Source organism: Epinephelus moara, chromosome 9 (genome assembly GCF_006386435.1).
Source record: "Epinephelus moara isolate mb chromosome 9, YSFRI_EMoa_1.0, whole genome shotgun sequence".
NCBI classification, from domain to species: Eukaryota; Metazoa; Chordata; class Actinopteri; order Perciformes; family Serranidae; genus Epinephelus; species Epinephelus moara.
The window spans coordinates 25,343,040-25,362,085 of record NC_065514.1 but is presented as its reverse complement, the minus strand read 5'-3'; the positions used below and the strand labels follow the sequence as shown (position 1 = coordinate 25,362,085).

The window sequence follows — 19,046 nt, the reverse complement described above, 5'->3', positions numbered from 1 at the left end:
ACTTCCAGCCATGTTTGTAGCGACCAATCCAGGTATTTTAAGCCAAAATATGATCCACAGAGGCATCCAAACATGGATGCCTCAGCCAAAGTCTATCATTCAAGGTCAGGCGTCTATGACCTATGCATAGGCAGTTTCTGTGGGCCCCCCATCCTTCGTTTTTTGATCCATGTCTCTCTCATGTACCCTTTTGGCATTGTTCTTTTTACAAGTCAGTTTGCTTTCTTTCTCTTTCTTTTCCATCTGTCTTTTTTTTAAACCCGATTTTTTTCTTTTTTCGGGAAAGAGTATATGTTCGTGGTCCAGCAGTGTAAGCAGTCACTCACTCACTCGGCTCTGGCTGAATTTAGAGATAAATCCTAGTGCAGGGGTGGACAAAACCATTTTGTGCTTTGAGAGATGAGAGGGAGCCTCAGAGGGCTTCCACTAAGTTTTTATCCAAAGTTCAGTCTTTCAACTGAGGTATTCAGCCATCTTAATTTAGTTTCGGCACTTATTACTTAGAAAAATGATATTGCAAACAAATTCAAACTTTTCATTACAGGCTTCTTGAGGGCCCCCCTCCCATTGGGTCCCTGGGCAATCCTCTCCACCCCTGTTCAAGGCAGTCAAACCCAATTTAAATGGATATAGCGCTAATATAACAATGCACGGTATTTTGAACCATTACACTGACAACTCTACAACTGTCTTGAGATGATGACCACTGATGTTAACACTTTTTTTCCACCTCTACCATGGCACAATGGCGAGATGCCCCCTCAATTCCTACATGTGTGCTAGTTACATAGCAGTGTTTAATTTCAAGTCAGAAGTTGTGGGATACATGTAGAGAACAGCTTTGTGTGTGGGTCAGGTACCGGTCAAACCTTTAGATATTCCCTTTCATGCTATGCAACTTTAGCCACTGACAGTGTGACAAGACCTTGTTAGCTTTGAGTCAAACAAAACCTCTTTCCTATGTAGTGTTGATGAGCAGTAGATGACCATTAATTCATGGATATGAGTGTAAAGGTTAAGTGCAGCTGTAGCTTTGTGGCTGCATAATCTGTAGAGGTTAAACAAGAGCTCGGCTGTGTGGATCTAATTATGATATGGTAATGCCAACTGTCACATTAACTCCACTGACATGTAACCCGTTTACTTATTTGACTGATGCATTAAGTCGCACTTTACTACCCTGTTGTAACTGACATTAAGTTAAGGAACGGGATGTTCTGCAAATGTTTGAATCTGACAGTTTTTGCTTGAATATTGCAAAGTGTTTTTCTATTGTAATGGGACGAGTGGACGAGTTCATAGCTCGGTGAAATTGCTCACTGGCGAGGAAGAGCAACGACGGGACGGTGTGTTTCTCTGCCGTCCGTTAATTGGGTTGCTCGTTTTGATGTGTTCAAACCTATACCCCATCATTTTATCGTAATCATCTTCTTGACTGAGCTTCGTAATGCCCTCATTTTGTTTATACCAGTCAGTTTGCTGATTAAGACAACCTTGGCCTCAGCTGGTCCCCGTCCAACGCCTCAGCCTCATCCCTGAGGTCCATGATACCCTGATAGTCTCAGCTGGAAACGGACCAAAGCTTGCAATCCTATTAGAACACTACCATCTTCCCAGTCCCAATCATGGTTTAATTAAAGCAGTCAGTCATGGGACAAGAGTCCAAAGAGGACAAGTGAATTAGTAGTCATGTCTGGCCCAGGAGGTGGAAGATTTGTATTTTTAATTTGTGTCAGTTATTGAGCTTGGTCTCTCGGATGTTTCAGTGACACTAGAGGTGATTTACGACTTTTAACTCCAAAATTTACTTTGTGATGGATATGGTAGGTCCTCTAAATCAATGGACACTGCAGATGATGTATCCCTGTATACTTAATACAGTATAAAAGATTAACAAAAGACATTTTTTACTGTTTTGTTGTGAGCATTACTCTAAACGTTGCCTCAAAATATTGAGAGTAGAAACAAAGCCTCTCCAAAGGATAAACTCACTACACGTCGGATGACTTGCAGAAAATGAAAAGGGGCCAAGGGGGCCATTGTAACACAATGCTGCCATCCTGTAGCTGGCTGATGCTATTTGTGGCATAAGCAATGGCTGGCAGAGCGGAGGTATGTAATGTTTCATGTCCAGATGAGGTATTGACTGTAAGCAGAGATGACTGGCTGTAATCTTAGAGACACAATGCAATTTCAGCAGGGCCAATGAGACCATCATGAGGAATCGGGAACACATTTTATCATGCAGGACCAGGATATTCGTCTCAACATTTTCTGGATAGTCTATACTGTAATAACTCTGTACTCTAAGGCAGGATTAAACCCCACAGGGATCATCTGTGTCATACAACATACAGTTTATACAGCTGTTTCATGTTAATGTCCAAAATGCAAGGTTAGAAATCTCAATACTGATATTTCAGTGTATTTTATTTTATGCAATCACTATAAATGTGATGAAAACATGTCAACATCTCATTTTTGACATTATGACCCCACACCCCGCACTCACTACAATAACAGTCGTTTCATTGGAGGAGTTATTCCGCAGATTCAGGCATGACGACAACACTTGGAATCAGTAATAAGATCTGCCCAAAATGACGTTTATCCATGGCATCTGACGCACTTTCCCTGACCTGTAAATATATTCTTCTTGTATTTATACCCTGACATGTGAACGAGTCATCTGGGATTTGCATTTTGTTCAATATCAGTATTACGTTAAGCCATAAATCTTATGCAACATTTTTTTTTTCTCCGTCAGTACCCATCCCTGCCCCATTAACTGTGTAACTGAAGTTACACAAGCGTTGTGTAGGGGAAACAGTTGGCATGCCAGCTAATCCAACCCAACACAAACCCAGCTGAGAGAAAAAAATGCACAAAAAAAATCAAGGGATGTCTGTTTCAATTACGATAACATTTGGATCATTACATAATAATCCAGTACCAAACATGCAAAATATCTGAGCTAATGTCCTCTCTAGTGATGAACACAGCCAGCTGCGGTTTTGTGTAGCCATGAAAAGACTAAGCGTGTGGGTTCAGTGTGGGTATGTAATGCCACATTGTGGAGAGAGTCTGAGTCTTAGTGAATGAAGCTATCTGACTGTTCCAGGAAGAATTTCTTTTATTAATAATTCATACAGATTTAATGAAAGCTGCTTCCAAATGGTTAAATAAATGTATATTTATTTAAAAACCAAGCAGGAATGTTAATAAAAGTTTTAACTCACTGTAAATGTACACAGATAAAAGTAAAGGTATCTGTGTGTCTACAGTGATGGTTAAAAGTATTCAGACTCTTTGCTTTAATAAAAGTTGCACCACCTCAATGGAAAAATATTCCATTACAAATAAAAATGCTGCATTTCAGAACTTAAGTAAAAGTACAACAGTAATGAAATGTATGTAAAATATTACTTTCATTATTGCTTTAAAACTTCTCAATGGTTTCTGATGCGTTAATGTGTAAGCAGCATTTTGTTACTTTACTTTTTCAAGCTGGAGCTAAATTTACTAATTTACATAGTCTATAGTTTAGTCTATAACAATGCATGGTATTTTATAAACTGATTTGTTTTGTATTTAAAATCTATAAAAGTAACTAAAGCTGTTAAGCAAATGTAGTAAATGTAGTGGAGTAAAAAGTACAATATTTCCTTCTGAAATGTGGCGTAGGATAGGAATATTAAGTGGTATGACACAGATATAACCAACTACAAGTAGCTCACTTGACTAAATAATAATAACATTGATACTAATAATAATTGTATTTATAAAGCACAGTTCATGGACAGATAAAGTCCAAATTGCTTAACAAGTCAAGATCAGGTGTAAATAAACAATAAAAATAAAAAAGAAGAAAAAAAAAAGTCCATGTTAGCCATAGCTGTAAGTGAGACAAAAACAACCAAACAAGACAAAAACAATTAACACAACTTTAATACTTTGATACCATTGAAACTGGCCTAGAACCGCCACTGGTTTGGACTATTGGTTGGACAAAGCAGGCACTGTGAAGGTTTCACTTTGGAATTATTTGTGACAGGAATTTCTCTAATCAGTTTTTTGTTTGTTTTATAAGTTTTACAAACCATATAGTTAATCAATAGATTTCAATCAGGAGAGACACTCTCTGAGGGAGTATCATATGTATTTACATGTGCACCTAAGAATAAGAAATGTGAAAAGTCTTTGGCAATTAGACCCCTTCGTGATGTCATATATTTCAGGAGGATGGTAAAGGTGTAGAAGATTAGGAAATCCGCCCTATGGAGTCTAGATGCTTGTGGTGGTAATGGTGGTAATGAAATGAGATGAAGAGGGAGCTGAGGATTTAGACGTGAAGAGGAATGGACTTTTGATGAGCTTGTCCTGGGTTCTGGATAAGGTGACTGGAGGAGAATGGAGTGGGGGAGGGCTCAATGATTCCACCTAAAATGATAGCTGACAGGAAAACAGATTTAAAGTTTGGCAGTGGCAACATGAATGGCTGAAGGAGATTGTGGCAAAGTTTGATTGGTTAACCAGGAGAAGGAACACCCATAGTCAGCTGATTGGAGGAAGTGGGAGTGGGATAAAGAGAGAATTGTAAGTGAGTATAGCATAAAGAAAGTCTTCCTGATTGAACTTAAGCTGAGCTTCATTTGTTGATATTAATAACAAACCAACTACAACAGTAAAATCCTACTTTTACAGTATTAATGTATAAGTAATAATAATAATAATATAGTGATTTAATGTATAACAGTATACAGGCTGGTATCATACACTGTTGGTACATTTTCCTATGTAAAGCAATACACCAAAATTCATACATATCCCATGTAATCATGAGCTAGTAATTAGTATAGAACCCATATATTTGGGAAGGACGCAATCATGTGACTGAAGCTCTGATGGGGATAATGAAGGAAAGACACAAGTTGGGGTGGTGGATGGGTCACAAAACACAAGACTTTTACCCAGGACTTTCCCAAGGAGACAGATGTTTGGTACCTGTGTGAACTTTGCGTAAACTTTGAGTCATTTTAAGATATGACATTACCATCTTTTTTTTTTTGTGTGTGTAAGATTATTTTTTGTTTGCTGCCTTTAATGAACAGGACAGAGTGAGGCATTGCCTCTTTACATGGGGCGCTGGCACTATCCACTACGCTACCGACACACTGAGTGTAAGCACATTATTGTATGCATACATATTTGTACTTAAAGGTCCAGTGTGTGGGAATTAGTGGCATCTAGCAGTGAGGTTGTAGAACTGAAACGTCTCCCCTGTGCCAAGCGTGTAGGAGATGGTGGCAGAGGCAAAAATGCAAAAACGCAAATGGCCCTATCTAGCCTCCTGAGACCCTGTGTCCTCATATGAGGACATCACATTTTGGGTTTACCGCACCTTATACTTAATTCTGTTTAACTTAGACCTGTTTTCCTCATTTGTGGAGATTTTTTTTTTGTTCTGTCTACTGGTAGTAAGAGCACAACACACTAATCCACATAAAAACAAGATGGCAGCCATTTCTGCCAAGTCAACCATCTACTCATCTCTTGTAAATGATTAATGCTATTGCACACTGTCCCTTGATAAACTAATAAACTAAACTAAGTCAGTCTGCAGCTGATCCTGACACAAAAGTGGATAAGCTACAAAACTTGATCAGATTTTATTGTTGAAACTTGTTTATTTATGATTAATAAAGTTTGTAGTTTGATATGCTACACATTTCTACCAATTTTAGCAACAGCAATAAGCTTAAACACTGTTAATTGGAAAGTAGACATTTGAAGACATTGGGAATTTATTGTCATCTCCTTTAAGGATATTGGGACTTAATTATCGTCTGGTTTGAGGACATTGGGATTTTATTATTGTCTCATTTGAGGACATTTCTATACTTATTAGATCCTACTAATCCCAAATATTCCAGAGATCCCTAAAAATGCCTACCAAACATAAGTTCTGATCTCAGGAGACTAGTTTTGTTTGTCCATTCCGGGCTACTGTAGAAACAACATGGAGGACTATGTAGAAGGGGACCTGCTCTGTATATATAAATATAGCCTAAACCTCTCATTCTCAGATAATAGAAAAAACCCACGATTCATATTTTTCAGTGAGTAGCCTATAAACTAATGAGAACAAAGTTATGAATATTATATTCTAGTTTTGCCAATAGATGCCCCTAAATCCATACACACTGGACCTTTTAAGTAGCCTGCATTTATTTTGTACTCGCAAACTTTTAGTCTACTTCAGTAACCTTTTGAATGCAGGACTTTTACAAGTTATGGGGTGTTTTAACAGTGTGATATTAGTACTTTTACATAACTAAAGGAACCTTTTTCCTGTACAGGTGGCTGCAATATTGAACTCTATAATAAACTGCCAGAAAAAGCTGATATGTTGATTTAACAAAGTTTGTGGATGTTATAGGAGGCGTGTTAGAGGTTATCCCCAAATTTATACATCATAATGCATTCTGCAGACATTACCTAATCAACTTTTACTTAAAATGCACCATGCGGATGCTTTTATTTGGAGCACATTATCTACTTTGAATGCATAATGAAGCTCAGGTTGCTTGTATGCGAACAAGTGCTTCCTGCAACTATAGACAGTAGGCTACGGTGCCGTCAGTGCATTCACACTCTAAATGTTGGATCATATCTGCAACACCTTAAAAGGTGTGATTTCCACAAGATGTTCAACTAGTTTTTCCTCACATGACCAGTGGGCTCTAACTACGATCACACCGACATTACAATCTGTTTCACCGTGTTGTCTTCTATTATCACTCCTCAGTAGGAAACAAACCTGTCGCCAGTCGAGCCACAGGAGGCACACATGCTGTCAATTCATTAGAAGACAAAAAAAAACCCGCGTCTTCATTAACTTAATATAGCATTATCTGTGCTCCTATGATACCGGCTCCCTCCCTTCCTCCTGTGTGATGCTGGTGGGAGAGGAGGGGAGAGGTGACGGAGGGGGCTATCATGAGCCACATTATGTAAATAAGGTGCAGGGGCATGTGCCAGTTAAACCGCAGTGCCGTGCGAAGTGAGACAGAAGCAGAGGCTTTGGACGGTTGAAGCCGGGGCCGTCGGTAGATGGCGGTAACCCAAGAAACCTGATCCACAGGGTTCTCGGGCACTCTGTCTCAGTTTGCAGCACTCGCACTGAAGACAGAGGAGCTGAACAGTTTGAAGGACATAATAGAAAAAGAAAAGAAAAAAGAGAAAGCCCAGGAGAGCTCACGGCGGGTCTTCTCGAGTTTTGCGCGCAGCCCTCCCGAGCCGGAGACGGAACCCTTTGCCACCAAGAGAAAACGGGAAAACTAAAAACGCCATGGAAGACAAATCTAATTCGTTCTCCAGCAACAAGGAGGAGAAGGCGGATGGGAATAATGTTTTTCAGAGGCAAGACTCGATACAGAAAAATAACACGGGGAGCCAGAACATGAAGGACCACGGCAACTCAGTGGGCTTCAAGGGGGAGCGGGAAGAGGCCATGGTCGGTTTTGACGATCTGGAGGGGGCGGCCAGGCAACATGGTTTTATGCAGAGGCAATTTGGGGCCATGATGCAGCCCGGAGTCAATAAGTTCTCCTTGCGTATGTTCGGCAGTCAGAAAGCCGTGGAGAAAGAGCAAGAGAGGGTTCAAACGGCCGGATACTGGATCATTCATCCATATAGCGATTTTAGGTAAGAGCTGGAAAAGACACCTGCTCATCCACCCTCCCCTCCCCTTTCTACCCACCCCTCCCGTCACCCTAGGGTCTGCAAGCTATACACTTTCACACATAACGCTCTGTCATCGGCACACGCACAGCCTGCCCCGAAGCGCTAATCTACCTCTGTATTTAGGCAATCAGGCTTCCGCCGGCTGACGGCTTCACTGACTCGAAATGTGCCCAGCGAGTGTGTGTGTTTCATTGCGGCATTTTTATGAGAGTAGAGAGGGACGCATTAAAGCTACAAAGGTGTATCAGTGAGATGTCCTTGGAAGAAGGATGGTGAATGTCATGATTTGAAAACACACACAAGCGCACCTTTTTCACCCCTTCATGGTTGTTTCGCAATAGCAGCACAGTGTCAGGTCCTCATTGCGACATATTCGACCCGTGCAGGGGCGGCAGTACCTGGACACAACGTGACAATGCCACTGCACCATCACGGTTGTAAACATTTCATTGTAGGCGGCGGTATAAGACGACGGGCCTGGGTAGCAAAAAAAAAAAAAAAAAGAAAAAAAAAAGATGCACAGAATGCGGTAAGATCGTGCACGGAAACGATTAAAGAGAAAATGGCCGTGTTTTGAATTAATCAGTCAAAATAGATCATGCAAACATTTGACAGCGCTGGTGAAAGAGTGATGTGTTTTTGAGGGAGGAAATGTGATGGAATGTGTTTGTTTCATGCCACACTCCCCTCCTTGGCATCCACTAAATGCCACAGTGACATGATTATTGGTATTTATGTGGCTTGTCAATCTCTCAGCTTAACACTTATAGTGTATTCTCTTAAAGATTGAAAACAACACTGTAAAACTGCCTGTTTAAAGAGCCCATATATCACACATGTATGAAAAGCAGTGTTGCAAATGAGCCTAGCCAGTGTGAGTCCAGACAAACTGCTTCTGATTTGCCTTAATTTGTTTCACATTTCTGGCACAGTGCGTTCATATGGTAAACAAATGAGATCAGGTACAGCCAGGACCGGTCCTCCACAAGCTGCGTGTTTACAGTTCACCACTCAACCAATTATGCATCTCATCTGGCCCAGTCCCTGCACCAGTGTCCCCTGGCACAGCTTGATGGTGACAATCATCCCCCAGTTTTCCATTGAAGCTACATGTAACTTGCCAGGGCACGTTGATCCCTCTCTGCCTTTAACACTGGAGCTGTCTGTGGTCCTGAACTCAGAGCAGGCCTGAGTATGCAGCACTCTGCTCCTCACAGCTTTTATACTGCTGCTGCCGCTGCCACTGCTGCTGCTGCTGATTCAGAGCCGCTGGGTTCTGCAGGCTGAATTCTAACATAAAGAATTGAAATTTATGACTGAGTGGCTTTGCTTTGCTTTTTTATTGATACACAATGGTTTTAATGCGACGATAAAACACATCACGGGCAGCGCTAAAGTGCACTTACCATGTAATCACACATAAAGAATAATGCTAACTAGGATATCCCGCACTCACCCACACAGAGACATTGGCATATGCACATACCCATGTGCTCACGCAGATGTACAATGATGGTGGGCAAGGATTAGTAGTACAACACAACAGTCAATGAGCTTAGCAATCTCTGAAAACAATTATGTAAGGAGATTGACCCCCCCCCCCTCTACAAGATGGCCAAAGGGTAAGACCTGAACCATTCAGTGATATGCGTACCTTTTTCACAGCTGGCAATTAATAGGCTGTGTTTGTGATCTCCCGTATGCTGAACTTTGATGAAAGAGATGGAAAAATTAGGGGAAAAGTGAAAGGGAAAAGTGCTATAATGAGAAATAATGGATCATGTCACTGTATGTCTGAACGTATTCTAAATATGAGACATATTGAGCCATCAGTGAGAATTTTGCGATTTAATCTCTGCTCAAGGAGATCGGCCCTTTTATTCCACTAACTCAGGCTCCCTAAGGTTCCTTCCTCATGACATTTTCCAAAGGGCGTTTTTTTTTCCCCATACAAAGTCGTTGTCCTCTAGCCAGTTTAAAGACACAGCCCCTTTATGCCAGTGAGATTGCCTGGTGGCTTGTACTTTGAGGTTATTTCCCAGTGCTTCAAGCTACCTATCAGGCTGGTGCATAAATGATGTAGATGCAAGGGTACACTTAGTCTGGCAGCTCCCCTTGTACTGTAGCTTAAAAGGTAATCTAGTTCTCAACAGTGAGGCTTAACCTAACCACCTAATTAGTTTTGTTAGTTTGCTGCACAAGTGTATTTCACTATTTTTGTTATATATTAAACATTTTATCTCCCTCATTCTTTTCTATACTCTAGCAGAACCTTGTATGACCAAAAAAAGAAAACACTGTATGGTCTTTTAATGAAAACTCTTACGTAAGTACAGCCCATGAATGACACCACTATTCACGCTGGCTTTATATCTCTTTGTGGGAGTGTTTGAAACTCAATATCCAACATATTCTTTGTACACAGTGGCTGCTTAAAGATTAATGGCAGGTTAGTAATATTCATTATTCATAGATTTTTAGAGAGGCCCCATGCATGGCCTCATACACCTCGGGTTATGCTAAGAAGAGGCCTTTGTCGTGGCCTGAAAGACTCTCAGTGTTGTTTTAAAGAGGCTGCCTGTTTGGCCAGGACCGTGGCCATATTTTTGTTTGCAGTTTTATGTTGATGTGCTACCTGGAAAGTATCGTAAACAAAATCGGGCAATTTTATATGGCAACCTCTCCATGTCATGTAAAATTAGAACATGTGGAACATTGTAGCTGATTCAAGCAAACGTATTACCCTCCAAGAGACAGTTCTACAGTGAATGATGTACTTGCATGCTGCATTTTAAAAACCTTATCAGTCAGAGATGACTTAGACCTCCATTTATTTGATCTGAAATCCAATTTTTCTCACTGTATTTATCAGTACAGGTATGTCACCTCTTGTAGCATGCTGTGCTCGTTACGTTGCAGATCTGATAGGGTCTGGCCCTGCTGAGAAAGATTGTATGGGGTTCCCTCTGTTGCTTGGCAGGAGTGGTCTGGCATTGATTATGATGGAGCACTTGTTGTAGGGAGGAAACCTACAAGAAGGAATGAGCTGGCTGGATTTGGAGCAGGATTGTTCGGCTGAAGCTGATTCTTTGAACTGCAGCAGGGGTGGTAGCTCCACTACGATCATTGGTGCTTCATGGTCTGTCTTTTTTGGGTTCTACAGCTCAAAGATCCTGTTGTTGTTATTATTGGTCTAATGAGCTATAAAAGTCATATGCCAACTTATTGCCAAAGATCTTATATGGCTTTTTGGTTGGTTTTGCTGTCTGAACATTTTTTCTATGATATATTGGGGTAAGAAAACCTCATTTTTTTCATACAGTTAGTTTCATACAGGGTGCATACCACTGGCACAGGAACCAATGCTGTGTCTGCAGTGTCACTGCAGAGCCTGCTGTGTTTGGGGAGAGTGATCCAGTGATTGCCACTCCCACTTTAATCAATCAGAACAGCAGTTTGTTGGTGTCTTCCAGAGCGGGTTGACAAATTGAAGAAGGACTTGGCATGAGAAATGAGTAGCAGTAGTGCAGGGTGCAGAGCTCATCTGGGTGTGAATGCATAGCTGGGGCAAAACCTCTCGGCACCTATGGGCTGGAGCTGGAGGTGATTGTATGTGGAAGCAAAGCAGGTGCACCAGTGGAACTGCCGAGCCTGAAACCAGGAGTTTGACTGGTGACTGAGTGCATTGCTGAAGTAGGAGCTACATTCACAGCTGGGTGCACATGCTCTTAGCTACTGGTTTAACTGGGGCTGAGTGCATTCTAGAGTTGAAGCGTTGAAGCAAGAGCTTTTTTACAATGATGCAGCAAAAGCTGGGTGCAGTCTTCGAGCTGTCGTTGGAGCTGGCTGCATTGGCACACTTTGTGACTGGCTCTTTAAAAAGAGAAAGGGCAACTCACTTAGCTTTCAGACATCTGAAAGTCTCTTTTTCAGGGAATTTGTTTATTCTTAAACTTTGTGAACAACTTCTCTGTAATGCAGCATGCTTTGCTGTTTCCTATTCTATAGTTTGTAATTCAAGAAGCAAAACACAATGTTTTATTCATTAGATAAGTGGGCGTCTTAGAGGTCTTGTACAGTATAAATGCTTCCTACACAAGTCATGGGAGAAACAGAATTATCTTGGCGATGTGGGCACTCCGTGGGCTTTTGACTATATTAATATGAGTGGAAAACATCACACATTTACATTACTTGAAAAATAGCAATTTAACAGATGCCAATATAGAAATTCTTGAGTGGTATAATGGACTTTCTGATTCTTCCTTTTAAACCCTATTGATTTTTGGTGGCAATTAATTTGATACTGTATTGTCAATGTACAGTAATGACAATGTTTTTAGTCGGGTTTCGAATCAGACTTCTCCGAATCGAATCACCGAATCATCGACTATTCGGAGTCACCCCTAGTTTTCAGTATAAAAAGAAAAATAATGTAGTTTAATTGTAAGTAGTACTGTTTTGCATGCTATTTCATAGATTATTTTAGATCATGAACATTGACTTTTTGGCCCTGTTTACACTTTGTATTAACATGCGTTTTGGGTCATTAGATTACAAGTGAACAGCTCTAAGCACATGTGTAGATATACCCAATCCGTCCTCGTCATGATATCCAATCACTCAGATGTGGCCACATTCTTTCAGCAGTGTGTACGCTAATGTGTCCTGGGCCCCATTGAAGCTGACGTCCTTGCTTATATGACTCCTCATCGGATATTAAGGAAACTTTCTGTTGCTGCATAGGAAGGAACTATTTCCGGAGTAACTCTCTTCCTGGCGAAAAATCAGTTCATCGTCTGCCCAGTTAGCACGAGCTAACACAGCAGCAGCCGTTAAACAGTCCCAACAAACTCACATCGACATAGTATCGGCTTGAGGCTTGTCATTAAACCCGTCAATAACTGTTAGATAATGTTAGCCACATGATGCTAATCATTAGTCCTGCCACTGTGAATGCGCAGGTGGATTCTTACCCACCGTCCCCAGCACGAGGCTTGCACTCCCGCAGCACTAATACCTAATTTTATTTTGCACAAAGGTTCCGCAGAGTCACTGACATGATTTGTGAGGCTTGGCAAGAGCCGCAGTGACACACCTCTTGAAAAATATCATTACATGCCACAGAAGTTGGGATATCAGAGCCGGGAGGTGGGATTCCTTGACAGTTCTGGTCCCAACATGCATATGTTAAAATACATTATGTACAATCCACTGCATTTATATGCCTGGCATGTACAAAAGGGGTTTGAAATTGCCTGTGCAGAATGCATAGGCGCAGAGCCACAGAAGTAAAACTGGCACAAACCTCCCGCCAGTTAAAAACAACAACACATTTGAACTTTGCAAATGGAAATGATGTGCATTTTTATTTGCACATAGAACGAGGAAGTGAAATATGATCACACGTTTTCATTGGAGATGCACTTTAACGCCAGGTATGAACAGACAAAGACTGGATCACCCAAAATGTGTCTTAACACCAGGTGTAAACAGGCTCTTTGAGCTCTTGATTTTGAACTTCCTCTTTTATTTTTTCTCTCTGTTCTAATACAACTCCCTCCTTTTAACAACAGACAAATTGTCTAAAGTAATATATGTTTTCTACAAAGATCCCTAAATATATGGTTATAATCATGGTGTAATCTTTATATTTGTTCTCCTCAGATAAAAATAGTTCATTCAGCGTGTTTTGTTATGAAGCAGTCAAAAAGATGAATCATAGCAGATGTCATCACTGCAGCCTCTTATTAAACATTAAAATATATAGGACAAGAGAAACTCATTCCATACACACACACACACACACACGCACGCACACACTTTACTGTATGCACATTATCCCGGCTAAAGGGGTAACATTAAATTGAAAGGTTGACAGTAGAGTGCGTGTGTTCAAAGTGGTGTGATTTATGGTATTTTTGGTATTAAATCTCATGCTCGTTGAGATTATTGCATAAATACTGTATGTGTCTACCATTAAAACTTGAGAGGACTGAATAGCATCAAATAATCCAAAGTGCATCATGTTCTGTGCTTTGATTCCCCACTCAAGGTGTTAAGTCGAGGCTCTCCATATGAAGAGTCCTCTCCATAGGCCCCAGTTCAATACCTGCTGGTGTAAAAATACCTATGGTGGATATTATGAACCACCTAGATGACCGCTGCTTAGTTGAAGTGAAGACAATTATCGGACACATGATCTGTGGATATTTATAAAGCCAAGGCCCCGTCTTAATTCATTCAAACAGATCCATTACTGGGTGGCCAGCCAGACAGGCAGCCTGCCAACCAGCCAGCAAGTCCATTTCCATCTTCGACAGCAGCAATGGATGGGTAGCAAGGCGGAGCAGAGGCAGGCAGGGATGGCGTCAGTGGAGAGTTTTTAGCACGAGATAGGATTCCTGAAAGCACCTATTTTCATTCACGGTTGCTCGGCCTTTATTGAGGCCCAGGACACTTCGTGAAAAGAGCAGGGTGCTGATGAATCACTTCTGGCTCTGTTCATCACAAGACAGAGGGCAGGGACATTAACACAGCCAGGAAGGATGAGAGGGTTTCATTCTTACAGGGTCCTGAATACATACAGCAAGTGCCAGCAGCGCCTTTCTTGATGTCCTTGAATCATAGATAATTTTGGGGTCTGACAAAAGACTAAGAAGACATGTAGGTAACAGCGCAAGCATGTGTGGATGTCAGAGCTGGACCTTATGCTTCTTACTTCCACTTGTAGTCCAGCAGGATCTATGACCCTCTGCACATACACTGACCTCAGTCTTGAAGACTTTTCTTTGTGGTAGCATGTAAGCTGATATATGAAAGTTCCATCACAGAAACAACAAATAAGACTTCAATAACAACCATAACATTGTTTAGCCACGTTAGCTGCAGGGCTCAAGGAATGGCATTCGATCGGTCAGTCCCGCACTTCGGTCCAGACTGAAACACATATTGGTTAAATTGCTGTGAAATGTTGTACAGATAGTCGTGGTCCCCAGAGCACCACCACAAAGTTGATATTTGTGGTTGTGAGTGAAATGTCTCAACCCACGGACTGTGCAGAAGGGATGCCAAAAGTGAAGCCAAAACATCTAGACATTAGCATTTATCTCAAAGCACCACTGTGTTTCAGTACTGCTTTGCAGAGCTGCTGTAGACTCTTGATGTTCTTTATTTCCCTTTACTTAAATGCTGTTTAGCTTCACTCTTACAGCCTTAATGGAGGACTTTGATGCAAAAAATGGACAGCTTTATCCCCTCAAACAAAGTCCTTCAAGTGCAATTAAACTATTTGGAAATGTCAGGCCACTTTGTCTGCATTAACTGTCTACAACATGTTTTCTACCTTGCATAACTGATTCATATGTGTCGCTTTGCAGGTTCTACTGGGACTTGATAATGCTCATCATGATGATGGGGAATCTAATCATCATTCCTGTGGGAATAACCTTCTTCTCAGAGCAGACTACCACCACCTGGCTGGTCTTCAATGTGGCCTCGGACACCATCTTCCTGGTGGACCTGGTCATGAACTTCAGGACAGGGATCGTCAACGAGGAGAGCTCCGAGATCATCCTCGACCCCAAGGTCATCAAGATGAATTACCTAAAGAGCTGGTTTGTTGTGGACTTCCTCTCCTCCATTCCAGTGGATTATATCTTTTTAATAGTTGAGAAAGGCTTTGACTCGGAGGTATATAAAACAGCTCGTGCCCTGCGAATCGTCCGCTTCACCAAGATCCTCAGTCTTCTGCGTCTGTTGAGACTGTCCCGACTCATCAGATACATACATCAGTGGGAGGAGGTGAGTATATGTATATTTGTGTACATCAGTAAAATATAAGGAGATTGATATTAAGCAGAGGGCAGGACAGTGATACAGGCTTATGGTTGTTTAGATGGTGCCTCTCTGGCTGGGTGCTTTTCCGAGCATCACGGTAACAACCTTGAAAGGTTAACGCACAGATATAATTGTGCACATTTAATACTAATAGGTGCTGTCAATCATCACTGGTCAGAGGGCTTATCTGTGGGTAACAAGTAGTAATGTCAGTTTCAGCTCACTGATGGGTGAAATTAATTCAAAGTCAGTAATTCAGAAAGAAATTGCCTCCCATTTCTTTATAATGTAAGGTATATAATATGTACGAGATGCTAAATGAACTGCTTTCTTAAGGGGGACCTATTATGCTTTTTCATATTTTGTTGCTCACACATAATGTTTCAATGAAGGATGTTAATATTATATTCGGGCAAAGTTTCAGATAATAAGGTAAACATATGGAGAAATAATCCCTGTGAGCAAAATCCTCAGGTTTCAGGACATTTTGAACACTCCCTTTCCAATATTTCGTTCTACTCTGGTTACAGCATGACATCATAGCGTGCTGGATTTTTTTATATAGTCATCTGCTCCAGAAACACTACAGCAGGTATCTACATTACATAGCCAACACTGCTACATGTAGCAACATGCTAACATAAAGGGAACATGTAAACCTGGTTGCCAATGTTTTAATTTTCTCCCCGATTTTGGATCATATACCTGCTGGAACATGTCCGTTTGAGAAGATTTTAGTTTAGAAGCTTTTATTGGTGATTTTGCACGTTAGAAAGGGTTGCTATTCTCTGTTACAGTCATTCCCCAGCTGCAGTAGCTGTGCAGAGATGCACAGATGCGAAAGACCTGGGAACGCTGACCAATCAGACAAGACTGGGCTTTTTATTTTTTAGAGGGAAGGCCTAAAGACACAGACTATTAAACAGAATGTCTCAGACAGAGAGTAAATACAGGTGTTCCAGCACAGACAGTATGAGGGAAACAAAGTGTTTTTTGAACATTAAAGCATGTAAACATGTTCTAGTAGAAAACTAAAATACAACTATCAACCTGAAAGTGAGCACAATAGGTCCTCCTTAATGTTTTGCTGGTGTGTTTGTACTAGATGACTCTGATTATGAACATCCACAAGGTTAAACCCCACCGGACATAACTGAGAGTGACACATTATTACCCTCCATGGAGTCATTGCACTCCCTGACTCAGACTGTTTAACCAAGCTATCCTCCTCCTGGTAACGATTTCATTACACACCTCAAGATTGTGCTCCTCCGTATCATGAGCAAACCATTCTGGCAGATGGATACATTTTAGACATTACGACCGAAAGCACCGACATTACATTTGATATGAAATGGAGTTTAGATAAAATGTACGTGGTCGAGTATAACAATAGTTGCTCTCCCTCACCTCGTCCTGAACGTCCTTGCTCCGCGGCTTCCTGTCCGTCCCTCATTGTCTGACTCCCTTGTTGTTATCGCTGCTCTTATCCATGCTGTTTGCTACACTGCTTGAAGCAAATTATGTTTTTGTCAGGGCTCAACCTGAACTTAAATTCTTTGAAGTGCACACACACTGTATAGTTAAATGATATGCCACTAATAAAAAATAGTTTATTTACTGTATAAAGATGCATTTGGCAAAGTAACTGTTATGAATCAAAGCTTTTACAAGCACTCTAACAGCTATGACTTAGTGTGAATAGTGCAATTGTGCAGTGTGTCCAATCCCCAGCCCCCATGCTATGGATCAGTGAACATTCATGGAGCAGCAAAAGATCATCTTTGCTGGAGTACCAAAGAGGCAGCGGACTTTGACAGTATTTGTGGTATCTTATATTTTTCTGTCAGTGTATGTTTTAAGCTGTGTTATATTACCCACCCATTCTGCATAGTGTGGCATTTGGAAAACAAAAGCATTATTCACGCTTCAGCAAAGCATTACTCCAGCTCCAAATGTGGGTTTACTGTAAGATACACACACACACACACACACACACACACACACACAAATACAAACACGTCACAAACCATATTCTGAAAGTGAGCACCATATGGATTGCAGTTGCTTGGTGTTATCTTGTAATGTACACATATGTGGAAAGTCGATTATGAATTTCCAATAGGGGCAGTACCGTATACGATGTTGCCATGTAGTTTGCAGAGCTGCATGCAGTGGGAGGATAAGATGGTATGGACCAGGTTAGACACACAAATAGACGGCGCCGCAAGGTTAATGAAAATCTGCAGTGAGCATGCAGGGAGGCAGGCAGTGCAGTATATATAGGGATGTGTCATAATGCTCGGATACAACAGCAGAGCTCACAGCCCTACACTCTCACTTCGTCTCTCTCGTGCTCAGTCATTCCTCTTTGTCTCCAACCGTCTCTCTTCTTCTCAAACTCTGCCTGCCCGATTCTTTCACTCTGGTTCTTCCCCTCTCTCACCCCCTGTGCATGCCTTTTCTCACTCCTTCACTCACAGTATGCAGTCCTCTTTTAGCACCCTGTCTTTATCTACATGCTGTTTTGTCTAACCTTTGTGTGCTTAAAAATACAGTAAAGAAATTGAATACAGTTGTTTTGGTGTAACCAAATTAAAGAGACACACTGAATAATAAAACAACAGCGAATCGGACATGTCCACAGGAGACGTGAGAGGAAAGAAAAGGCGCTCGGTGGAAATATTCCAAGCTGTCGTAACATGTTAGGTGTAGGATGCAGGATTAGCGCTTTAATGGGGAGACAAATGCAGTCTCCTGCCGTCATAATGGGTTTCAAGCAGCGAAACATCATTACATCAGCCCTGGGATGGACTCAGTTAGTTATTCAGACAGTGAGTTTTGGCAATAAATCATCTCCCAGCCTGTATGTCCGTCATTCCGTCATCTGTCGTGTGCTCCCTGCCCCCCCCCCCTCTTTTCACTTTGTCACCATCTCTTCTCTCCATCTGCGAAGTAAAGAGGGCCGTTATTTCATCAGCGTCAGAACTGGGCTAAGTCAGATTTGTTGTTTGGCCAGTTCTCTCTGTCAGTCTTATTCTGTGGTTTCTTCTTCTCCTCACAGGCTTTACATTCCTACAGCCTTCACTTTTACCTCACAGGAGCAGAATTTTCCTGCTTGGTGTGACAGATACCAGATACATACAAGATTCTAAAGAGTATTTGATGAAAAAAAGAGTTATGAGGTATCACATTAAAGGCACAGTCCACTCCAAAAACAAAAATACATATTTTTTCCTCTTACTTGTAGTGCTAGTTATCGATCTAGCTTGTTTTGGTGTGAGGCACAGAGTATTTGAGATATCGGCCTTACAGGTGTCTGCCTTGTCTAAAATATAATGGAACTAGATGGCACTCAGCTGGAAAGCAATGCGTCTTTCCAAATCATGACCCAGTTACTCAAGATAATCCAAAGACCTTGTTGTTGTTGTTATTTCACATGGAACTTTTTTCTTTCTACC

At 41.3% G+C, this 19,046-nt stretch overlaps 1 protein-coding gene across 1 annotated transcript in view; it reads left to right on the top strand.

The window, feature by feature from the left end:
- The first annotated feature begins 7,051 nt into the window (after positions 1-7,051).
- The window catches only part of LOC126395915 (potassium/sodium hyperpolarization-activated cyclic nucleotide-gated channel 1), a 94,233-nt gene continuing 82,238 nt past the window's right edge, over positions 7,052-19,046 (top strand). Inside the window, exons 1-2 of the mRNA XM_050053712.1 lie at positions 7,052-7,707; positions 15,126-15,549. Of these exons, the coding sequence (XP_049909669.1) occupies positions 7,352-7,707; positions 15,126-15,549 (780 nt within the window). The 5' untranslated portion in view covers positions 7,052-7,351. The remainder of the gene's footprint in view (positions 7,708-15,125; positions 15,550-19,046) is intronic.